General features: G+C 37.7%; 1 protein-coding gene and 1 long non-coding RNA gene across 3 annotated transcripts in view; both read left to right on the top strand.

The window, feature by feature from the left end:
- LOC140671450 (SIFamide receptor) overlaps window positions 1-15,139 on the top strand; it is a 69,755-nt gene extending 54,616 nt beyond the window's left edge. The window contains exon 4 of one of the 2 annotated variants that reach the window (XM_072902751.1): window positions 13,169-15,139. In XM_072902751.1, the coding sequence (XP_072758852.1) occupies window positions 13,169-13,952 (784 nt within the window). In that variant the 3' untranslated portion in view covers window positions 13,953-15,139. The remainder of the gene's footprint in view (window positions 1-13,168) is intronic. The other variant, XM_072902752.1, reaches the window with a different exon arrangement.
- On the top strand, window positions 788-4,900 carry LOC140671451 (uncharacterized). Its single transcript, XR_012047737.1, has 2 exons — window positions 788-3,064; window positions 4,240-4,900. It is a non-coding gene; the product is annotated as an uncharacterized lncRNA (long non-coding RNA).
- Window positions 15,140-16,134: the final 995 nt, after the last annotated feature.

Genomic DNA, 16,134 nt, shown 5'->3' with positions numbered 1-16,134 from the left:
CCCTCTTTGACGCTTTTTTCCCCGCGAACTTTCCGTGACACGAATCCGTCTTTACGTTTATGTCGTTCAACGGTCTCACCGCGGTAACGGCACTTAACTTCTCCTTTCAGTAAATAATCTGCGCGAGCAAAATTATTCAAGCATGTACGTACATTATTAGGCTATGCGTAATGTAGCTTTCCGTTTTTTTTTTTTTTTTTTTTTAGCACGATAGACCTCGTGATTTCTTGCGCGAAACGATTCATAAGCTCCGTTCTTAACAATCGAAATGCAAATTATGTGTTCAAACTCTTGCACGTCGCGATATGATACTCGATCTGATCGACTGTAAAACTAATCGCAGGAGATTCGCGAGCGCTCGATTATTACCTACGATTTTTGTCGAGACAATTTTTAATTATATCGGTCTCTCGATGCAACGATGGCGAGCTTTCGAAAGAAACGCATGAAAGTAAATTCAACGGAAGAATACATTGCTCGACGGACAGACTCATTAGCGTTAAAGAGGAGAGACGCTTTTATAAATATATATGACAATCTTCTGAATAGGCTGTCTTTGCTGCCATCCTGGCTGTCGCCTTCGCTAAACCCGGTGGCCTGATCGGTATTGGCGTCAGCCACGGCCCCGTCCCGATCGTCGGCCCCAGCTCATTCATCGCGATTGCCCCGGCGTTGCAAGTTGCACTCGGTCTGAATGGTAACGTGATTGCCCAGCCGCTCCATAATGCTATACACAGCGTCCTCAAGACCGATCTGCTCGCTCATGTTGGCCCCCTCGCCTTGTATAATTAGACTAGGAGAGCCAGTGTAAACTCACCACCAGCACCAAGTCTCACGATGATACAGCCATGGAAGAAAAAAAAAAGCCAAAAAAGCAACGACACACACATCTCCCACTTGCTTGACCAAAATCGTCCTCGTGACATAAAAGGAGAGACCGCAGCTCGAAGAAAAGGCAAACAAAAATTGCACTCCCCCGCCAATTTCGATTCCCCCTTTTACTCGCCATTACGTGAATTATCATCAGGCCCACTGAGCGTGCGCTGAAACGGACCAATTGGGACTAATACTCCAGGATCGGCCAATTTCTTTCTCCTATATTTGTCTTTTCTTTGTCTTCACCAACTTAAATTTTTGGACTTTCGCCTCGATCATTCCGCCATCATTCCTGAACCCTATCCCCGTATCCTCATATGGAATTTTAATAAAATTTTAATTACAAATCTTTAAAGTTTTATTGATTGACATATCTCTGCGAATCCTCGCGATATCATAAAGTAACAGAAAATAATATCCCTCTCTCGCTTCTGTGTAACTTTTCCTTATATCCATCAATTTTAGAATTTATCTCCATGAATTGAATATAGTAAAGCAGCTTTATTGAACGTGGGTATATCGCTAAGGGCGCAAAAAACCAGAGTGGGCGTAAACGTATTTTTTTTTATCATTCTTCCAATAAAGAGAGATATTATTGTAGGATTAAAAACGCATTATTTAACATACTGCATTCCTCAGAGCGTTGTTGTTAGAAGTTTTATGTGCGCGTTTGCTGTTGCGATGTTGCAGGCGTTAGCGGCTGGATCATACGGCGCGAGTATCTAACATTGTTTATAACAAAATGGTATCGGTCCATCGTTGCAGCGTTAGCGGCTATATCATACGACGCGAGTATCTAGCATTGTTTATAAAATATAAAATATTGAGAGAGCACGATGAATCAGTGCGGTCTCTCAGGGCAGTCTGTATCCAGCCGTCATTCAGTGCGTACACCATTATACTATACTCTATACACTCAATTAATTCTTCTCATAATTAATTACATGTTTCTCTCCACCATATCCCACATTATTGACATACCAATGACATCATTCTGTTGTGTCTTGAAGATACAGAAGGATAGTCCATTTCTTATCTTTTTTCCTTTTTCGTTTGATGTCTCGATATAGTAGAAATGGAAATTTTGTTTTCCAGCCTTTGATTTGTACGGTTGATGTCTCTGCTGTTGTATTCATTCTTGTTCAAGACTTGGTTAAGATATTCTAATTCTTCATTCAGGAATGTAGGTTGAGAAATTGTTAGAGCTTTGTATATTAATGAGCTGATGACAGAATTCTTTGGAGATGTGCGTTTTTCAAGACTTTGTTCTCGAAATGTTCCATGAAAATGTGAACAAAACGAATTAACAGAACCCTGGGTAAACATCAACATCAAAATAATTTCCAAACTTCGAAGGAAGATTGCACAATTACTTTCTAATGCTAAGGACAAGAGACCACACTTGGAAACACCAGATGTATACAGGATTCCTTGCTCCTGCGGAAAAGCATACATAAAAGAAACTGGGAAAATGATTAGCACACGTATTAAAGAACACCAACGGTGCACCAAGCACGGCCATTTTCATCAATCAGCCTTAGCCGAACATTGGATGGAGACGAGACACTCGGTGCAATATGACAAAGTAACCAGATTAGCCTCCTCACAAAGCTAATTCGCCAGAAATCATCGGGAAGCTCTAGAAATTCTAAAGCATCCTGACAACTTCAATCGCGGCAAGGGCTGTCGTACAAACCCTATTTGGCACACTGTCCTTAATTTGCGCCTACACCACTATAGGGAATATTTTTCCCGTAGATAAAATATCTCTTGTAAGATATAAAGACCCCACCGCAAGAGAGCTCAGTATCGGACCTCTTAGGCCTGAAGATGCAAACTGCAACGTTTTCGAAACGTCGGTATTACGCTGTCCAAGCACGCGGCACCCAACCGGAAATCCTCAATTTAGACGATTCTAATAGCCGCGAAAGTCTCAAGTCTAGAAAGTGTGGGAACATTCGCAATTCGCAAGAAATGTGACAAATATATTATATAACGCGGACATGCTCCGTTTACATAATTGCATATAATTACGTTTAGTAGAAAAAGTGAACGGTGATCATGTTTATGGCAATTTTTAAAAAATTACGCGGGGTATATAAAACTCCCGAGTCGCTGAAACAAGCATAAGCTAACTTACTGTCAAGAAGTAACAAGCAATCCACAATCAATCAACATGTTCAAGTTGGTAAGTGATTCATTTAAATTATAATTTCTGTCGATTTTTTTCTTTCTCTTTCTCTTTGCAATTTTTTTTTCGATTACAATTACAAAATGCTTCGTGATCGCGACCGTTACGTTTACCGATTGCATTTCTATCATTGGCGACTGTACGACTGACTGATCGATGAGACGGTAAATGTTATGCAAAATACACAACGCGTATAATAGAAATGTCTATCGTTCTTGAAAACGTCAATTTCCAAGCGACGCATATTTCCACCGATTGCTTTTCTTTCGAGTTTTCCATCGGTCCGCTAGTTTCTGTACGCTCCAAGCTCAACCGCCTTTGAGCTGTCAAAAATCATTATATTGCGCGACGAGAAGATACAGGTTTACCCTTGAGTTTTACATTTCGCGCGTTTTTATTTTTGACACACGAAATTTTCTTTTCGTCGTCGGATTCTTTCTCACGTGTGACTTAGAGAATGACGTGTCTATAGAGCTTGAGTAAATAGAGATCCTCCAAGTCGTGGCAACTTTTTCGTCGTCATTTCGCGCCTTCTCCGTGATCGAAAGACGAGCGGTTCTCTCTCTCTCTCTCTCTCTGCATACACACATACTAAGGAAAGAAAAAAGATTTTTCTCGGCCTCTCTCCCCTTTTTGACGCTTTTCTCCCCGCGACCTTTTCGTGACACGAATTCGACCTTACGTTTATGCCGTTCAACGGTCTCGCCGCGGTAACGGCACCTAACTTCTCCTTTCAGTAACTAATCGGCGCGAGCAAAATCATTTAAGCATGTACGTACATTGTTAGGCTGTGCGGAACATAGCTTGCTGTTTTTTTTTTTTTTTGCACGATAGACCTTGCAATCTCTTGCGCGAAACGATTCTTAGGCTCCGTTCTTAACAATCGATTGAAATGCAAATAACGTGAAAAACTCTTGCACGTCGTGATATGATACTCGATTTGATCGACTGTAAAACCAATTGCGGGAGATTCGCGAGCGCTCGATTATTAGCTACAATTTTTGTCGAGACAATTTTTAATTATATCGGTCTCTCGATGCAACGATGGCAAGCTTTTGAAAGAAACGCATGAAAGTAAATTCAACGGGAGAATTCATTGCTCGACGGACAGACTCATTAGCGTTAAAGAAGAGAGACGCTTTTATAAATATATATGACATTTCTCTGAATAGGCTGTCTTCGCTGCCATCCTGGCTGTCGCCTTCGCTAAACCCGCTGGCCTGACCGGTATTGGCGTCAGCCATGGCACCGTCCCGATCGTCGGCCCCAGCTCATTCATCGCAATTGCCCCGGCGCTCGCTATTGCACCCGGTGTGAATGGTAACGTGATTGCCCAGCCGCTCAATGCTGTTGTAGACAGCGTCCTCAAGACCGATCTGCTCGCTCATGCTGGCCCCCTCGGCTTGCATCGTTAGACTAGGAGATCCAGTGTAAACTCATCACCACCACCGAGTCTCACGATGACAGCCCTGGAAGAAAAAAAAGAAAGGACACACACATCTCTCACTTCCTCGACCAAAATCGTTTTCGTGACACAAAAGGAAAGACCGCGGCTCAAAGAAAAGACAGACAAAAATTGCACGCCTTCGCCGATTTCGACTTCCTCTTTTACTCGCTATTACGTGAATTGTCATCAGGCCCACTGAACGCGTGGTGAAACGGACCAATCGGGACTAATACTCCAGGATCGGCCAATTTCTTTCTTCTATATTCGTCTTTTCTTTGTCTTCATCGACCTAAATTTTCGGACTTTGGTTTTGATCCTTCCGCCATCATTCTTGAACCCTATCTCCGTGTCCTCATATAGAATTTTAATAAAATTTTAATTACAAATTTTTTAAGTCTTATTGATTACATTTCTCTGCGAATCCTTCGCGATATCATAAAGTAACAGAAAATAATATCCTCCTCACCCTTCTGCCTTTCCTTATATCTATCAATTTTACAATTTATCTCCATGAATTGAATGTAGTAAAGCAGCTTTATTGAACGTGAGTATATCGCTAAGGGCGCAATAAACCGGAGTGCGCGTAAACGTACTTTTTTTATCATCTTTCCAATAAAGAGAGATATTATTGACATACCAACGACATCATCCTGTGCACATGTATACATGTTGTGTGTGTGTGTGTGTGTGTGGCATGCATGTGCATCGAAATTAGTACCGGAATATCCAATTTTACGATTTTTACGAATCTCTCTATGCATCCTCTTTCTTGAAATATTTTTACTTGACTTTCAATGCGCTCACCTTATCAGTCACTGAATTTTGCATTTCGGACGAGATGTAGATGCTAAACGAGGAGTATGAAACTACCGAACGCGCATACTTGATAATTTGCAAAAGTTAAGATGAGAACTGTTGAATCAACAGAAGTCGTATAAAGTTGATTTAATTACTCACCTCGCGCGCTTTGTCTGAAGTAATTAATTTTACGAGAAACTTCTTGTCGTATCAACGTTGTCCGAAATGAACTCACTTGACATCTGATATTTCCTAATTTTATTTATCTTATAGAATATATAAAGGTTCTTTATTTACACACAATGAAATTGCACAAGAAATGAATATTTTCTATTTGCGCGAGAAAATATTGAAAATTATATTTTCTTAGTGGCGATATAAAATGCATTTTTTGTCTTATACAGTAAATTAACAATAGTTACGTTGCATGATTGTATCGCGCAAAATATGATTATCACCTTAATCTTCTTTTTAGAATAAATTTAAAGGCATAATAATAATAATAATAGAGTTGCTTGACACGGTTTGTCACTGTAATATCTTTTATCAGATTTATAGTATAATATATATATATATATATGTATTATATACGTTGACATGGATTAATGCACTTATATGCACGATATCTCTTGCACGACAGAAAAATAAAATAAATTTTCCGAATAATTTCGCGAAGATTTATGTGTGGTACAACAATGTTTTGTCTTTAGCTGACAGTTTTTAAATTATTTCGTATGCATAAAAGAGACAATCGATATTTTTGGATGACTAGATAAATGAAATAATGTAATAAATTCTGATTGAAATTAAATTTAATTGAAATTAAATTCTAATTTTAATTAAATATTTGCATAAACAGAACAATGTAATAAATTCTAATTGCAAATTACATTTTAATAATTTTATGACAAAATGATTAATGTGATTGATATTCGCTACTCTTAGGTTGTGGAAGAGTCGTTGTGTTATTTTATTTATCTGATAACTTTTAATATTCTTTGTGACCTCATGAAATTGTTTATAACTTTTACACATTACACGGTTTACTTTGCCTGGATCTCGCTCTTATTAATTTACTTTTTTGTATGACTTTGAGTCAACTAATTATAGATGCTCATGAAAATTAAAAAATGCTAAAAAATGAGCCATAAATACCGAGCGCGTATCTGCTTCTTAAAAGCAACGATGTTATTTTCCACATTATTTCCGTATTTGCTTTAAGTTATTCGAATATAATTGTTTATTATGTCATAACATATACATAGCTCGCGCACGGAATGCGAAATTAAAATTCCATCCGTCATCCCGATAATGTATCGCGTTAACGTATTAATGAGTATCGCTAACCTAACAGATAAAACGGATATATTTGCTCATGAAAACGGCGAGATTATGCGGTATACAATGTGTATCGTTTCATAAATATTACCGAGACAAACGGACAGCAGAATTGATAGCGCTTTCGATAGCGCTTAGTCTGCCAAGCTCAGAAGAGCTTCTTTCCCTTAGACCGAAAGAATTAACCGGATGCTGGGGACACGCTGGCAAGAGCGTTGTCGGAGGAAATGGGAAATCTTTATAGAGTCAACGAGCATACTGCGACACACTGTTTGCACAAAAGCATACTTTATTCGAAAGACATTTCACGCAAAATTATTTGGCGCAACGCGCCATACGTTATACGCGCGACATTGCGCGCTGGCGTTGACGTTGACGTTGATCCCGACCGATCGATGCTTGAAATCAATATCAGTAGACGTAGACCGGACCCGGATAGAACCATTTGCCGTTGTAATACGCCAGAGGAACCGCCACCGGATAATACGGATAGACCTTTGCGTAGGGTGACGGGTAGACCAAGGGGTAAGGAGTCAGCAACGGTGCACCAGCCGGTTTCGGAGTTGGTGCGCACCACGTGACTGCCATCACCATCGCGATCGTTAGAATCTGCGAAGAATAATTGCACTTTTTTTAAAAAGAAAAAAAAAGTCGCGAAATCGTGCGACTCTTTCTTTTCTCAAACTCTGAAGCTTTATTTCTTCTCTCCCCACCCCCCCCCTCCCTTCCTTTCCTCTCACGCCGTTTTTACGGGAGTTGTGAAAAATGTCGAGAGTGTGCTCCTCCCCCTCTCCCCCACCCCCGAGTAAATAAGTGAGCCGTATTTAATTCCGACCGCGACTTTGATCGGCCCGTTTTTTGCGACTCGCAAGCTTCGATGTCATTCCGTTCCAATTAATCACCGCGATGTCACGTGCCAAGAACGAGCATCGATCCTTTTCGGTTTCTTTTTCTCCCCCTTTGTGGATCTATGGTAATAGCGCACTGTGATGACTTTTTTCTTCTTCCAGTAATTCAATAATTATTGCGTTTCGCAAATTATTATTGATTTTTAGTTTTGCAATAACGTTTCCCTTGATAAGTGTTTTGAAACAAATTTTCACACGCTGTTTTGTGGCACAAAGTGTCGGAACGTTCGCAAAAAATGTGACAAATATATTATATAACACGAACACGCTCTGCTTACACGATTGTATATAATTTCTCTAATTGCGTTTGTTAAAAAAATTGAGCGGTGGTTAAACAACTTTCCTCTTAAGCACTTGCGTGGAACGTATACGATTGTCGTGAGTTCACTTTAGACGATTTACAATTCGCGATAAGATTTGAGATAGAATTTTATTTATATATAAATTTATGTATCGCGTTAGCTTTTTATAGTTTATATCGAAAATTAAAGATGCAAACAAATTAATGCCAAACGAGAATTTTACGCGATATGTAAACACTAACATCCCGCGCGCATCGATACTTAAAAATTAACGCCACGGAAGTGAATTGATCTATATCTCATGCTTGGTATTAAATCGAACACACGTACACGTACACATACGCATATACACAATGTACGAGATGGATATACTTGCCAGTTTGAACATGTTAAGCGTTTTATCAGCTTTTTTCGTTGGCAAACGCACAGGACGATACTACAGTTGCAACTGCGGGAAATCGATCCCTTTATATATGTGGATGCTCGCGGTCCCGGGATCATCATCGCGAATACTTCTTATTGTGATCGTCCCTCCTCTCATGCGACAATAGATGACCTTGGACGAGACAGATTGCTGCGATTTTTCCAACTCTGCTCTTGGTCGGCTCACTCGGTACGAGAGACTCGAGGGGAAGATTCGTTGCATTACATGCACCTTCTATCGCGATAAGCGCGGCGTAACTGCAGCCGCCGTACGATTCCGGAAGTGACAACGCGTCGTCCGTGAAAACATTCGTAGATCGGTATCGATGTCGGCGTTGATTTATGTTAAGGTTTTCCGACGACAAGTATTTAAAGTTTATTCATCGAATCGACGAAGGTCGCCGACGACGCCGATGGCGCGGATAAGGAGAAGAGGCTCGTAATCGCACGTAGCAATGGCGAAGATCTGCGTGGATCCTCTCTCGAGGACCGAAAAAACGACGCGGAAAACTGGCGATTCGATAAATCCGGAAGTTTTATGCGGAATCTTCATTAATTAATAAGAAACCCAAGTAGCACATATTCGTTTCAAAAACGTGTCACAAATGTTTCTGCGAAACGTTTTAAAACCGGCTTTTGAAATGTTTCTGATTGGTTAAAATGTCCCCTTAAAAAACGTTAAGGAAAACGTCATTTTTTAACAAAAAAAAAAAAGTTTAAGAAACTGTCAAAATACGGTTTTTTCCCTTTATTTGTGAAAAATTTGTTTACCCACAGATTCAATAAAATAATGCATATATAGATATAATTCATTTATTTTCATCATGTTCTGAATCTCTTGTCGAGATTACGTCACAAGTCAAACTGACAAAAAAAACATAATTTAAATTATACTTTTAGTACCTGTTCTTTTAGGCTTTATATACATGTTATGAAAACTTGAATACGAGTTAAGTCTGAACACGCCACGTAGCGGCAAACAAAAGAACACGTATATTATAAAATAGATTTTTTTTGTCTTGTCGAAAAGATGATCAAAAAGACATCTTATCGTCGACTTAAAGTAATTATGACTTTTAGAAGACATCTTTTAGTTTTCTGTGCTATCTGGGGATCTTCTTAATAAGTACAGTCTTAATAATGTGTATATACATAATTTTGAATTAAAAAATTAATTTTTGTTCTATTTATAGAAACGTAAAAAATACGTTTCTTAAAGCATGATTTGAAAAATGTTTCTGTTGAAACGTTTCTTATTGGTGCTTGACGGTTAAAAAATATTGAATACGTTTAGAAAAGGTTTATAAAACGAACATGTGCTACCTGGGAAGCACCCCATTCTCCTCTCCATGACGAGCGTTCCGCTTCGATGACTTCTTCGGGTCTTCTTCGCTTGTGGAATCTCCTCTGGATTTGAATGTGCTTTGTCACTTTCGATTAATGGGAATTTCAAAACGAAAGTAATGTCGTAGTTACGTTATCATTCCGACGTCGTCGTCCTCATCATCTCGTCGTCGTAATCGATGATCCGTCCGTCGTTATTGTTCTAGGATGATCTATCCCGCGACTTCTTATCCCGTTAGACACACGGGTGAACGCCATTTGCGTGCTCATTCGGAAATTATTGGATGATCGTTCTTCGAGCGAAAAAGAAAAGGAGAGAGCGAAAGAATGTCTTGTAAAAATATTCTTTTCATTTCTCAGCACATTTACGTGGGAGCTTTCACATTATTCGCCAATTTCTCTTCATAACCTTTGTTAAATTGAAAAATTATATTATGTTTATTTTTTTTCTTATAAATAAAATAAACATAATATAACTTGTATTTATCATATATATGTGTGTATATTATATAATAAAAAGTTTCAAAGTTTTAAATTTCTAATTTTAGAATCTTTAAATTAATTTTAATTCTTTTTATTTGTTACAAAATTACATTGTAAGAAAGCGACGTTCGTCGATTGAACAAATTTTTTAAAAGTTTGTTCAAAAATACCAAATTAAAAATCCTAGCACGATTTAATTAATTGGGTGTTAAAGAACAGAGTTTTAGCTTTAATTTCTTTTTCTAACAAATGTTCTATAATCTTTTCGCCGAGATATTCATTATTAAAGCAAAATCGAGCTATTGACTTTGAAGGTCGTACAATAATCATTAATTTAAGTTTTTAAAATGTACAGAAAAAAACTTAACACTTTGGCCTTTATACGAGCCACTGGAGTGCTTTTTACTTGTAAATGTTGTAGAGTTCATGAAAATTTTTTCCTTAACTTTCCTTGATTTAAATAAAAAAAGATAAAAGTGCAACTTTTACTTGATTTCTAAGTAACAATTACGCTTTAAAAATAAATAATGATTAAAAAAACGAAAGGATCATTTTAAAGTACAAACTTTTCTCTTTAAACTGCTTTTTTAATGATTATTGTACAATCATTTTTCCACTAGTTATAAGTGTTCAAAGTCAATAGCTCGATTTTGCTTTTAATAATGAATATCTCGGCAAAAAAAAATCATAGAATATTCGTTAAAAACTGAAATTAAAACTAAAACTCTACTCTTCAACATCCATTAATGAAATCGTGCTAGGATTTTTTTTTAATTTGATATTCTTGGACAAACTTTAGAAAAATTCGTCGCTTTCTTACAATAAAATTTTGTAATAAATAGAAAGAATTGAAATTTATTGAAAGATTCTAAAACTAGAAACATTTTTTTATCGATCTTATTCCAATTATTTTTCAGGAAGTTGCAACTCCTCTTTTTATATGGAAGAAAGTAGCCCTTTAATTTTTTGGGATAGTGTATATATACTTTTATTTGTAAAATTATGTTTTAATTTATGTATACACACACATACACACTTATGTATTAGCATCTTCTATCAAAGTCTCCCTTTTAGAGGATGCTTCAATGTTGTTTGCCCTACAACAATAATAAATGTAACTCGTTCATTCAGTCAAGGTGATCGAGGCAAATCGATATCGAATAAAAACATACGTTCCGACGCACCTTTCCTAGGTAATTTGACTTGTTTGTTGAACAGTAAACAACTCTCGCATGCGTCACATAAAAGATATTCTCTCGCGTATATCTATTCTCAAGCAACTTGCATATCCGTTAGACCGTGACGGGCGTGAGTGTCTTTCGAAAGAGCGAATGGAACATTTGTCGGCAATTCCAGATGTAAAATCTAAAAATGGTAACGGCTATACGGGTGAGTTGGCGGGTTTGCGCCTAAACCTGTCTCGTAAAATAGTCGCGTTCTGCATTCTTCGTGAAATGATACGATAAATCAGACTGTTATCTATAATCCCCGACTATATTATTCCGGTGGTAGAAATTTATCATTGTGACGAAAAGAAGCTTGTTAACAATCAAACCTGTGGAACCGCTTTGTCATCTGAAACTTTTAGTCTCTCCTTTCATTCGCGATTTCCTCGCGGTAAAGGTCATTTTCCCATTAGAAGCGTGTGACGTTTCGACTCGTTATTTCTTAATTTTTGTGCCGTTACTTAAAGATATTTAGTACCTATTTTTAAAAATATAGGAATTTAATAAAATTTGCACAGATTGTTCTGATACATGTTCAGAGAATTATGAAAAAACCTAGAGTTGATTCACTGAAGCAATCAAAAGTTATAAGGATTTTAATTTTCAATGAATTTACCCGTCGATATTATTATAAATATAATTATTTTGTGAATCTAATTATAAGTAAAAGTATTAATATAATTATAAATATAATTATTTATATAAATAAGTATAAATATAATTACTTCTGTCCTTTTTAGCCCTTAAAATCATACGATTACAGATTTTCTATCTTATAAAAAACCTGTGATCGTTTAAGTGTGTTGATTTAAGAGCTAAAATAGATAGAAATAATAATAGGAATTTATTCAAAATTTGCAAAAGTATAGTTTAAATATAGAGGAAATATTTGATCACATAATTTTGGTCAAGTACTGACTAGTTCAAAAGATATTGAATATAATTTTCTCAATTTCGTTCTATTATCCGAGATGACATATTATTTATTGTGAAAACGTGGCAGCATAACATTCAGCTGAGCCTTCTTTTGACATTTTAAATAACCAATCTTTTCATCTGAAGAAGCTTCTATATACAAACGTATAAGCGAGAAACGACTAGGCCTCATATGTTAATTTGCAATTTGACCAACTTATAAAAAATTATCATGTTGCCACATTTCCTTCTTCTCGGAGAAATGACAAATTATTAAATTTATCAAAGAAATAGTTAAAAATCTATATTTTGTCATTATTCATTATTATAATTTTTATTCTGACATTTTAAATTACTCTGTACGAGTAAACTCTTTTATTTTTATAATTCAAATTTTGTACTGTAATGTTGAAATCGAGGTACCGTCAATGATAAAAGTTTCTCATTATAATTTAAGAAACACGAAAATTCTCCGAAAAAAAGCAACAGAAGTTGGAAAATACATTTCTACACTCTAGCTATGAATAAATAATAAGATTTTATGCAATCTTTATAATAATCATATATTAAGATATATGAGAAAAGTATATATTCGTCAATTTCGACTACTTTTTGCTCCGATTGTAGGTGCTAAACATCCTTAATTCAATGATTAAAATTAAATTTAAATTGAATAATAATTAAAATTGTGTCAACTCTCTCGATACTTTTTCAGATGTACTATTCCGAATAATTTCAACAACCATTTGTCTAGCAAGCATAAATACAAATTTTTAGAATTATTTTCTTCTTGAATATTTAGATGCCGCGAAATTTTAAATTTTCTAGAAAAAAATATGGAATTTATTTACGCGTTAATTTTCGAAGATGTGAAAGATCGACAGTTACTATAGAGTTTTTCGATGTACATTTTTCAGGTTTCTGGCGATCTGGTGGCCGCTGAAATGCCAAATTACAAAACGACGGGCCCGCATGATGATCGTCGTGATTTGGTTCATCGCCCTGACAATGACGTCACCATGGTTGCTGTTCTTCGATCTGGTCTCCATCTACGAAGACGAGCCCGATCTGCGTCTCTGTTTGGAAACGTGGCCGCATCCCGAGGACGGCTCTCTCTTCTTTCTGATCGGCAATCTGATCCTTTGCTACGTGCTGCCGATGATTCTCATATCTCTCTGCTACATTCTTATATGGATCAAGGTGTGGCGCAGGCACATACCCACCGACACCAAGGACGCCCAGATGGAGAGGTTACAGCAGAAGTCAAAGGTGAAGGTGGTCAAGATGTTGGTCGTGGTCGTCATACTCTTCGTTCTTTCCTGGTTGCCTCTCTACGTGATCTTCGCCGTGATCAAGCTGGGCGGCGACGTGGTACAGGGAGAAGACGAGATCTTGCCGATTGCTACGCCAATCGCCCAGTGGCTGGGCGCCAGCAATTCCTGTATAAATCCGATCCTCTACGCCTTTTTCAACAAAAAGTACCGACGCGGCTTCATCGCCATCCTCAAGAGTGGTCGGTGCTGCGGCAAGCTCAGGTATTACGAGACCGTCGCGATGATGTCCTCCTCGACGAGCATGAGAAAGTCCTCCTACTACGTCAACAACAACAACAACAATTCGTCGACGAGACGCGCCTGGCATGGGCCGCCGGTTCACCAAGACAGCAACGTCTCTTACATATTCAACCATACCGGCGTGTAATCGCGATTGTTTGAGTCGAGGGTGCCCTAAGGTGGTCTCGCTTTATTGTGCAGGTTTAATAATATCCGCTCGAGATAAACGCGTTGGATAAATTGAAGAGAGAAGGAAGGACGTGGCCTTCGTATCTGACGGATCTCCAGCCAACGCGCGATTGACTGGAAGCCGAAATCTGGCCAAAGTCAGCCGGTCCGAGAATTACGGATCACTCGGTGATCGACACGATTGTTACTTCGGGCCGGAAGTCAGCGACGGAAAGATGGTCGAGAGATACAAGACATTTCTATGAAGACAGTAAGAAGACGTGCATTTCCCACGGCAGAGGCGACGACAGTCGTCGTCATTTGCTATTGTCCTTGAGGAAGACGTCGTCGTTTTTTGAATTTTTGTCACAATATGTAGCCGCTGCGTACATGTAATACAATAGTTGTTAAGAAAAGTTCGCTGAACAATTGTTCGCTTAGATAAGACACGATTTGTGTCTGTAGCTTTTTCCGGAATCATTCAAAGACGCGAAAACGGCATTACGCTTCAACGAACCTCACGATTTCTTCTACACACATGTATTTGTATTTTGCCATTTTGAAGGATACGGGAAGGTAGTTTGTTAGGTCTATCAATTAAAGCGCGCGAGTTTGTTACGATTTCGGCCCGGCGGCGCCATGCATCATTCTTTGTTCCGTCGGGTTAGGTTGGGTTGTCACGTAATTAGTGCGACAGCACTAAGAGTGGCGGGATGATGACTCGCGCGGGCAGGCGGATGCGCGCGAGTCGACTCGTTGTCTCTCGACGGCAACCACGGCTCGTGATAGACAATTAGTCGCTGTGCGCGACACTCGTCGCCGGAGCAGCTGCGTAATTAAGAAGGCGGAAGCGGAGGCGTGCGGAGGCACCACTTTACACGGTACGCTCGATCGAGCAGAGGATGAGTCGACACGACGAATGCGGCGTAGCTTAAGCATTGATTTCGGTCCATTGGGGCTCGCAGTCTTTGACAAGTGATCTTTCACTGGATTTAAAAGGATGCTGGATTACCGACCGAGTTCTAACCTAACAAAACAATATATTTGCTTAATATAAAAGTTGCAATTTATATACATAAAATAAAATAGGTTCTTCGGGATCAGAATTGCATGAAAGAATATTTGTGAACTTTTAGAAATGAGCTTAGAAGCCTAGATAAAATAAATTTCGTTACAGAAAATGTTGTTACCGTAAAACATTGTAACGAAATTTGTTTTATCTAGGCTTCTAAGCTCATTTCTATAAGTTCATAAATATTCTTTCATACAATTCTGACTCCGAAGAACCTATTTTATTTTATGTATATAAATTGCAAATTTATATTAAGCAAATATATATTGTTTTGTTAGGTTAGAACTCGGTCGGTAATCCAGCATCCCCTTAACGATATATATTGTGGTACATGTAAAATATTTGATTTTTATTCACGCAGATTAATTCATATACGATCTCACGAATGGATCATTTGTTTGTACGGTTTGCCGATTTTTCTGATGAAAAGCCGTGATTATTCGTAAGAATCATAGCGTTATATCGATGCATCTTTCTTTCTCCGACATTGTATTTTATTCTATAATATAATATAAATATGACAGAATGGAGAAAGAATTTATTTGGCCAGTAAAAAAATGAATTAATCGACTCTTTGTAAACACTACCTCCACATGTAGATCAGCAATTTACTACTGTCTGTACTTAAAATAATATATACACTCTAGGATTACGTATATATATAATATATATATATATATATATATACATATATATTTTCTTACCGAGAAACGTTAATAAAGTTGGTACTTTTGTCGTTTATTGAACGTTTAGATATTTACAGCTTACGCGAATAATATAATAGAAGAGATCCACGCGAATGTATGAGATAATAACACAAAGGCCTTTTTATTTTTCAATGCTTTTTTTGTAGATTTGTTTAGATGCTTCTTACACGTTTATTCGGTAAATATTAGTCGCCGAGTGAGCGGTTTGACTTGTAGAGCGGATTAATCGAATTATTTTCGCATTTGCACTACGTTTACACAAGCATAATTTGTCTGAATCGGCTACTTGTTACAGCTCATTATTTGTCATAAAGAGTCACTTTTGCCCGCGTTTTAACCCAAGCATCCGTAATTATCTGCTCGTTATACATTTTAAGATTTCA

This window comes from Anoplolepis gracilipes, chromosome 11 (genome assembly GCF_047496725.1).
Source record: "Anoplolepis gracilipes chromosome 11, ASM4749672v1, whole genome shotgun sequence".
Taxonomy (NCBI): Eukaryota; Metazoa; Arthropoda; class Insecta; order Hymenoptera; family Formicidae; genus Anoplolepis; species Anoplolepis gracilipes.
This window is presented reverse-complemented; position numbering and strand designations above follow the sequence as displayed.